This window comes from Monopterus albus, unplaced genomic scaffold (genome assembly GCF_001952655.1).
Source record: "Monopterus albus unplaced genomic scaffold, M_albus_1.0 scaffold143.1, whole genome shotgun sequence".
NCBI classification, from domain to species: Eukaryota; Metazoa; Chordata; class Actinopteri; order Synbranchiformes; family Synbranchidae; genus Monopterus; species Monopterus albus.
Genome location: NW_018128023.1, coordinates 1,502,589 through 1,511,547, shown reverse-complemented (window position 1 = coordinate 1,511,547; position 8,959 = coordinate 1,502,589). Strand labels below are relative to the sequence as shown.

At 40.1% G+C, this 8,959-nt stretch overlaps 2 protein-coding genes across 2 annotated transcripts in view; both read right to left on the bottom strand.

The window, feature by feature from the left end:
- nup42 (nucleoporin 42) overlaps positions 1 to 253 on the bottom strand; it is a 6,414-nt gene extending 6,161 nt beyond the window's left edge. The window contains exon 1 of the mRNA XM_020614185.1: positions 1 to 253. This exon is cut by the window's left edge and continues 39 nt beyond it. Within this exon, the coding sequence (XP_020469841.1) occupies positions 1 to 97 (97 nt within the window). The 5' untranslated portion in view covers positions 98 to 253.
- A 1,674-nt stretch (positions 254 to 1,927) lies between these two features.
- Positions 1,928 to 8,649, bottom strand: LOC109968121 (non-syndromic hearing impairment protein 5-like). Its single transcript, XM_020614173.1, has 10 exons — positions 8,307 to 8,649; positions 6,550 to 6,778; positions 6,199 to 6,391; positions 5,683 to 5,860; positions 5,116 to 5,236; positions 4,618 to 4,710; positions 3,889 to 4,043; positions 3,471 to 3,654; positions 3,281 to 3,351; positions 1,928 to 2,690 (listed from the first exon to the last, which is right to left on the bottom strand). The coding sequence occupies exons 2-10, from the start codon at positions 6,758 to 6,760 to the stop codon at positions 2,457 to 2,459; spliced, it is 1,440 nt and encodes a 479-aa protein (XP_020469829.1). The 5' UTR covers positions 6,761 to 6,778; positions 8,307 to 8,649; the 3' UTR covers positions 1,928 to 2,456.
- Between the last annotated feature and the right edge of the window lie 310 nt (positions 8,650 to 8,959).

The window sequence follows — 8,959 nt, the reverse complement described above, 5'->3', positions numbered from 1 at the left end:
CTCCTCCTCCTCCTCGGTTTCCTCCCCTCGGGTGCTCATTCCAACATTTGTCCCCGTAACGACAACGACCCTGAAGAAAAAAGTTGCATATTGTCATTTTCACACGGCGCTGTTAATCAAATTCAACGTGACTTTTCTAAGCTTCCAGCTATCAGTTTCCCTCTTCAGCTATGTTTTCGTTCAACTCAGCTCACGAAGCATTAGGTCGCAGGAAATTGACGTCATGGCCTGACGATCATGAATATCAGGCACAACAGCGCCCCCACGTGGCAGTCGAGTTCATTTTCAGTAACACCATACAGAAATGCACTCATTTCAGTCAGAATTTCCTCAGTGCCTACAATGTGTTCAGGAGTGTTAACTTTTTTCATAAGATCATACACTGTTAAATGTATCATCTACTTTATAGAATGTGTAACATTATCTGCTTCATAAGCTGGCGACTTTAAATTGGACAGGCTGGCAGCATATATTTTAATTTACAGATTTAGTAGGGTGAAGTGAAAGCATCTTCAAAAACAATATTGGGCAGCGCTAATAGGTTCTTTGATCTCAGTTAAAGGTCTTGGGCACCCACATGCATTGTTCTTTCTTTATTTCTTTCATTTTATTTTATTTTATTTTCTAACTGATTAGACTTTTTAAACTGGGCAGAGCAGTTCATGACATTTCCTGATTGCCCACCAGATTCTGCAATCACCATTGCCATTTTATTACCTTGTGAGCATATAGAGATGAACCTGTATGGGGGCCTGTGGCAAAAATGTGCTGCTGGGGCACCAATGCACCCACTCCATGCACCTCCCCCCTTATGCATCACTAATACTCTATCAACTACTCCGCAGACTAAAAAAAGAAGTGTCTTGCCCCACTGCCCCATAAGCCTATATAACCAGAGACCACTTTTGATGGGGTAATACCTACTGACCCTATGTTTCCTGAGTGTTAATTCATTTGTCATCAACCACTTTACAACCTACATCCAGCTTCACATAGGGAGGGACCCTCTATAAAGCAGGACCACATGATACGGTTATAATGCGGCTGGCATTGTAAGTTAGTGACACACAATGGTGTATGGTTGGTTGTCCCACCCTAACAGGTGAAGCCAACATTTTAGATGTGAATTATTCATGGTCTGTGAACACAGACACCCTTCTATCCATGGAGGCAAGCTCAATACTGTGGTTTATATACTTTTTTATAGTGTATAAAACTTGGTAACAACAAAACATGCAAAAGTAGGACCACAGGCAAACTCAAAGGGCTAACCACATTTAAATGTTGTAAAATAAAGACTATGGTGTACATCTGGGAGTCAGGGCTGGATGATACCAGTTTACACACCATGATTAATTCATCTGACAGCTAGTGCATTGTATACATCTTTATAATAATGCTGACATTAGACAAATGCTGAAATCAACTGAAAACAATAATAATAAAATAAAAATCAATAAAAAATAAAATCTGTGTGATTGTACATACATTTCAACACAAAGAAGCCAAAAGTAAACTTTTGCCTTTAATGTTTCCAATAAAGATACACATTTTTAATTAGCATCACATTTTTATTCTTGCAGTGTTTAATTGAGATTTAACAAAGATATGATACAAAGACTTAAATGAAAAGCTTTTTCAAAATTGGATTAAGTGTTTTTCCCAAACAACAATAAATTAAAATGTACCCAACAAACAAGAATGTGCCTATAAAGCTATAGCACAACCATCTTTGTTGTCTGCCTGTTCTCCCTGTGCCTCATTGGATTTTCGCTGGGTATTCTGGCTTCCTTCCACAATCCATGCAGCTTAGGTTGACTGGTGACTCTAAATTGCCCATAGGAGTGAGTGTGGCTGTGTCTAGTTGCCTGTCTCTAAGTGTCAGCCCTGTGATAGACTGGCGACCTGTCCAGGGTGTATCCCACCTCTCACCCAGTGTCAGCCAGGATTGGCTCCAGCCCCCCGTGACCCTCTTCAGGATAAGCGGTGTAGATAATGGACTGATGGATTATAAGGAGCAGCAGTCATTTAATGTACATTTGGCATACATCAAATTTTTTACATTTTTTTTAAACTGGAAGTCTGACATGTAAACAATTCTTGAACTATATAATTTAAATTTCTCTTTTTCAGCTTAATTGCTGGTTGTAGGATCACTGAGCTTCCTCAGCCTACTGATAACGAATAGTGTAAAATGATTAAATGTAAGCAGTGAAACAGAATTTATGCAAAATAATAACAACAGTATCAATTTCAGAGAAATTAAGTGTTTCTTTTAAGTTAAAAATAATAGCTCTTCTCATATGCATATAACAATATAAAACAATATCTTAAACTTTTTATTATTGATGCAAAAGATACTTACTGTACCATAATAGCATCAGATTATAGTACAGTAAAAAGAAAAAATAGACCAAACATAGTCTATAAAAAAGACAAAAGTGCAGATTCAACTTCTACTTCAGCCCATTGCACAGCAAGGACAATCCATGTACACTGAGGCGCAGCAGCAAAGGCAGAACTCCTGCTTTACATCCTGTATCAATCCACAGCGTGTTGGTGTCTCTCTTCAGTGTCACACTGTTGGAGCTAAACAGCTGTTCTGCCTGTTGGAAGGCCTGGTTGTCCTGCAGTGGGATGGGAAGATGCTGGATAGACAGAGGCTTCTTGCTCTCTTTTAACCTGCACATCTGGTGAGATAGATGGACAGATACAGTAGCTCTTTGACACAAAGTCACGGTTTAAAGGATTAATGGTTACTTCCTTAAAGGAACAGTCAGTAGGAAATGTGCTTATTCGCTTTCTTTCTCCCTCAACTTCTGGCAGGAGTTGTGGACTCCAGAAAATGACAAGAAATGTTTTTTTTTCTAGGAGTTTAAAAAATGAAATACCATGTGGTGATTAGTGAGCTGTAGAGATACTAGTAGGCTGGTTTTGTTACCATCATTGGGACATGCACGGGCTGCTTGATTCCTCTTTTATGCTAAACTAGGCTATACTGTATACTGTATTTATGGCACAAACATATCAGTCTTCTAATTTGGCTCTCAACAAGAAAGGCATGTGTATTGCCTAAAGTACTGAAACTTTCCTTTAAAACTAATGATAACAGTTATGCCAGTGTTTCACATTTTTCCATTGCAAAATGGAACCGTTTTAATAATTTTCTCAAATAATTCAGTTTGTGCAATCATGTGGTTAAATAAATAATTGTCATTCCCCACTCATATATAACAGCCACTAATGTAAAGATGTGCAATAAATGAAACAGATAACTAACCAGTGTGTCAAAGGCTTGCAGAAAATCTGAACAGCTCACACTCAGGAGGCTCAGGGTTTCATCAGGCAACTCTATGAGAACAAAACAAGGTCAAAGTGTTGAAAGTGATTTCTAGAGGAGCAGCTTGTGGTGCTCAAAGAACAGTGGAGAAAATGTTTATAGTCCTTTTAGGTCAGGATTTGTCCCTTACCCTCCATGGCACTGACCAACAGGTGAGCTGCATTCAGGTGTGGACAGCTGGCAGGGTGGCTATTCTCACAGTAACTGCCTTTGGTGAGCTGGGTCATTATGGCTGACACTAATGTTCTCTGACTCTCAGACAACTCCTCTTGCTTGTCCGGATTGTGTTTTTCACCACAACACAACTCCTCCAGCTAACAGAAAGAAAGGTACAGAGAAATGGGAGATGAGGAAAACAGGAAGCATATAAAAAAGAGAGAGAGAGATGGTGATTGAAGCTTGATTCTTCTCTTAAAATATTGGTTGTGTAAAAGATTGTGTTTCTTTGGGTTAGTTTTCAAACCCAGATAACCAGTTTTCACAAGCTGGCTAAGAGCCATCACAAACATGTTGTGCTGATGCTGGTGTCATGCCTTGATATCACTCACCACACACTGCAGATATGACAGAGCAGTTCTGTCTCTCATTGTTTCTTGGAGGCTCTTGATCAAGCCACATTTAGTTGATTGAGGGAGCTTTGCCAGCGGAGACAGGGCCATCTCCTGTTCTCCTGTAAGAGACCAGGAGATGTTCTCCTGTTCTCCTGTAAGAGACCAGGAGATACCGCATCAATTACAGTGACGGAGAATGGATGCAATTAAGAATTATAAAGTAACTTTTTGCTCTCTGTGGCATCCCAAACAGTGAGACAAGCAAAGCTGACCATTTCAATATACTGTGCTTATTTGAAAATCCTATAAAAATCTCAGAAAGACGATGAGTATCACATAAGTTAACATTTATATCACACTATAAAGAGATATACTGTCTATTGCTGTTTTTTTAATGACAGATTAATATATTCACCTGATCAGTCTACTTTAGTGTTTTCTTCAAAGTTGCAATAATTCTGTCCATAAGTATTATAGTTTAAACCCAAGATTTTGCAACAAACAAATGACCCTTACTGTCAGTGCAAAAATTCCTAAAATCCACAATGTGTCTGGGAGAAAGGGGAACCTGCTATCATTTCACTGCTGTTTCACTTCCTTATAAAATATGAAATACAATGGCAAGTGTCAATACTGGGTAACTGACTAAAAGTATGAATGAGTGGAAACCATTTCACAATGCACCCAAAGGTAATATCTCTGGAACCTTCTCCCTACTGCACCAACCATCCACTGCATCCAAAAAATTCTGGGAAGGCAAGGATGTTACAGCGAAGTCGGCCTCAAAGCCTCCGGCTGTGTCAGGTTGAAGACATATATCTGCAAAAACAAATACACACAGTATAATAGAGAAACACAGACAAGTAAGCATGGGTGTTGTAAAAGAGACACACAGACCTACAGATGCACAAGCATATTAGCAAAGACCCAATCAAAACACATCTTTGAACATCAAAGACACATCCCACAATAAGTACTACTATTACATGAGGATGTTTGCCTAACTGTCTGTTCCATGCTTCTACTTCAATGAAATATTTATTGTAGCTATGGTGATACACAATTCCTGATACATTTTTGCACAATGCTGATGAAGGTGGTTCTGTTTGTGGTCAGTGATTACAACCCAGAATGGAGAAGTAATATTATGATTTTCCTCTTCAGCGATTTTGCTTCCCACACATCAATCCCAGTTTGCATCTCTGTAACCTCACACACGCTCACCATAGTGTCCATTTCGTTTGATCTCCAGCTCCAGGACGCTGTAAGCAATGACTGTACCAGAAGAAATCTCCAAAGAAACATCACTGTCCATCTCAATGTTGCTGCTGTCCTTCACACACACCTGAGAATATACATACTGTATTTTTTTCTTTTCTTTTTTTTAAGGGAAAATGTTTCTTAGTGTCGCAGATATTTTTCTTTTCAGTTTTTTATCACTGTGTAATGAACATCTTTGGATTTGGGACTGTTGGTCAGACAGAGCAAGACACATGAATGCCACTGACCAGTCATGACACTCAATAAAAGGAGATGCAGGGAGCCAGGTTGCAAGGGCATTCCAAAAGTAAAAGTAAAGGAAAAGTGCCGTGTACACCTGTCAGCAGCTGTCTCCCAGCCTTTCACACTGAAAGAACTTGTGAGGTGAACTAATTAATATCAATTATCATCTGTTGATTAATTGGTTAAATGGTTACCTTTTAAATATGCTGAATAACATTTGATGATCAAAACAAAACAAAACGAAAACAAAAAGGTTTCTTTAGGACACTCAGCCCTACCAAAGCCCACCTTAACAGAGCTCCCCAACTTGCCCATCAGCCCAAGCACACCCTGAATGGTGCACTGCTCCTTTTTTGTCTGTGTGATGGAGCAGGGAATGGTGGTGAGGATCCTCTCCTTCACCACCGCCAGCACATCAGCCCTCTTCTCCAGCTGTTGCACCAGCGTGTGCTGCATGTCCACCTTCCTGGACAACAAGGAACAGTTCTGATTTTACAACAGCTCAGTGCATTTAGAAAGAATAGTTTGTATATTATTTCATAAAGCTGGGATTTACCACCCAGCTACAAGTGTGCTCACAGGAAAAGGGTGGATGTGAAACAGAAAAGCACATGTCCTGTGCAATGAATCAAAGTAAAGTAAGAAGTCATTTCTATAATTGCAGTTAGGTTTTTGCACACTTTGAGGTGTCAAGTGTCTGACTACACTTTTAGACTGTTCACCTCATCAATGATGAGGTCATTGTCCTGTCACCTTCTGACTAGCTGCAGTGTGTTAACAGTGTGAAAAGGAATTATTTAACACCTGTCACCGGAGTCTCGTAACAGCTTCTTCACATCCACTTCCTCTTTCTTCAGCTTGCCAAAACATGACTGGAGCTTGGAAGTGCCCTGGCCCCCCAGTTTGACACTGACAGAGCCAGCCTGGGTGTCCAGCTTCCCAGAGAGTTTGTCTCCAAACGTCCCCTCGTAGGTCAGGAATTCTGTCTCCCTCACTTCTGACAACAAACGCAGAAAATATATTGTGAAAAATCTTTCATCCACTGTGAAAATATCAACTCTGCAAAGCAAAAATGTCTTACAAAAGGTGGATGCAAGGGAAATAAAATACTATATTCACATTCATAGTCTTTATTATACATACACACGTACATACCAGGACAGAGCACCTCGTCGCCCAACAACAAATCACCGAGGGTGAAATCTGTTGGTTTGTACTTGGGCTTCTGCCAGAACCACATGCGGTTGCGTTTGATGACGAGTGCCATTGGAACCAGCTTCTGTGAGTCATTTACCCGGGACACGTGGATGAGGCTTCCTTCAGGGTCAATCTGATGGATGAAGTTTGCAGTAGCCTTGGAAAACATGACTTCAGTGGATGAAGACTGCAAAGATCAGGAGAAGAGAGGTGTTTAAGGCTCCACTGGAAGGTGTTGAGAGCAAAACCAAGAGTTCTGATCAAGAGTCAAGAATCTTTTACTGTCATTATGCATAGCACAACTAAATTTTTCCGGCAGCTCTCGGCTTAAAAGACACATTATTTACATAACACACAATGTGATGTGCTTCTATTAAAGTACTAAATCACTAATGGTGATTTCCCCTTAGTATTCCCCTATTGATAAAGTTTATGTAAGATTTAGAAGTATCAAAACTGCAGAGAAGAAAATGTATGCATGTGGGTGGGGGCAGCCTGTAACCTGCCATGAACAGAAGGCAGTGATTCAAAGGGAAAAAAGAAAGTCCCCTGCACATCATTCCGAAGTGTGGCCTCAAACACACATGCAAATACACACACGCCTCAGTTTTCTATTTCTGAGGGCTCAGCTTTCTTGCCTAAATATTTAATGTAATCAGGTGTAAGGAGTTTTGTGGGTGAGGGAAGAGAGGGAGAACAAATGGAAGAAGGTCTGAGCTGTGTCCCTGTTGGTTTAACTACTGTTAAACAAAAGAATGCAACACTGGCTGGGGGACAGAGAGCGAGGCCAGTTAGGGGAAACAAATGTAAAACAGGAGAGAGTTCTCTCTTCAAGTCTGGCCCCTAAACAAAATCAAGAATGACACCACTTTGCCATATGATCAAGAACACACACTTCCCTTGACTTGAGATGGTTTCAGTGTGTTGAGTCATTTGGTTTAAATTAATAAAAAGTTCTCCTAACTTCAGTGGGACTTTTCTCTAATACCAAACTCAAATTACAAAAGCTCAAATATGCTATTTCCAAATAGTTTCATTCTTTTGCTCAGTGTGACCTGGATCAAACCAGAGAAAGCAAGACATGATAACAGAAAATACATTTAACAGGAAAGGTATTGACTCAACATAGTGGTTCAAGTGGTTAAGGTGGCATGCACCAGGTTTAGACTATGTATAAGCAAATGTATAGTAGCATATGTTAATGCCTATTTAATGTAATAAAATGGGGGGAAATAATAATGGCTGATTAAAGGAAAAGAAACACAGCAAAATATTTCCATCACTTTTAAACCAACATCAAACATCATCAGTTCAGTTTATTATAGTTGGATTTTAGTACGTTACTCCAAAGAAGAGTAGAACACAATTTCATATCATAGTTTAAGAAAACTTCCCCCACAACAACATTCATACACCCCAGACCCACCACACACACATGCACACTAACACGTGTGCCAACGCCCTATTTCTCGGCAGCCCGCTTTCCATAATATAGGCCTTAAGGACGTATGGCTCAGATTATTAATAACAAATCAAATGAATAAAGTTAGGAAAACCCTGCTCTGGCAGCAAAACAAACAAACAAACAAAAACAACAACACCACGTTTGTTGGCTCGAGTAGACTAGACTGACAACAAAGCAGTTTCACTGGGTATTATGTGTCCCAAACGCAGATAAATATATCAGTTATAAGATACATGAAGCTGGCGCTTACTTCAAATATGCTCAAAAAGCAGGTCTACAAGTTGCCTTTCCGGCGTATAGGTTCCGCTCTCTTCTCAGTCCGGCGGTCACTCCTGAAGAGTCACCGATGTTTCCGTGCGTAAAAGTGCGTAAAGTTGTCCTTAAAAAGTCCCCTTGATTTTGTCCTGTGTTCTTACAATACTAATACAGGCTGTAAACAGAGCGAGGAGGAGCGCAACACTGGCCGATCAGTGGCTGAGTGGTGGGAGAAGGAGTGACCGTTATACACTTCACAGGATAAACAGCGCGTCCTCCTCCCACTCTCACTGCGCACTTAATTATGATCATATGAGCTCTGGCATTTGTGTTTGGCTTCGTGCGCGTTTGATTCGGGACATGAGCAGACTTGTCTCTTTGATTTTCTTTTCTTTTTTTACCCGTAGATTGAAAATGGAAATGTCCGCAGACCACACCTTATGGATCATTGTACCACTTTCCCGCCAGTCTGTGTAATTGTGGCATTAAGCTTACGGAAATGGTTTACTTGTTGACACCAGCCACGATAACCCTTCTATCTAATAAAGAACACCCACTGTGCAAATCAACGAAAGCTGGAATTTTTTTCTAGAAATTACGAAGAAAACCACCAGAATTTGTAATTTTGTCACAAGGAGGAAAAGTCAT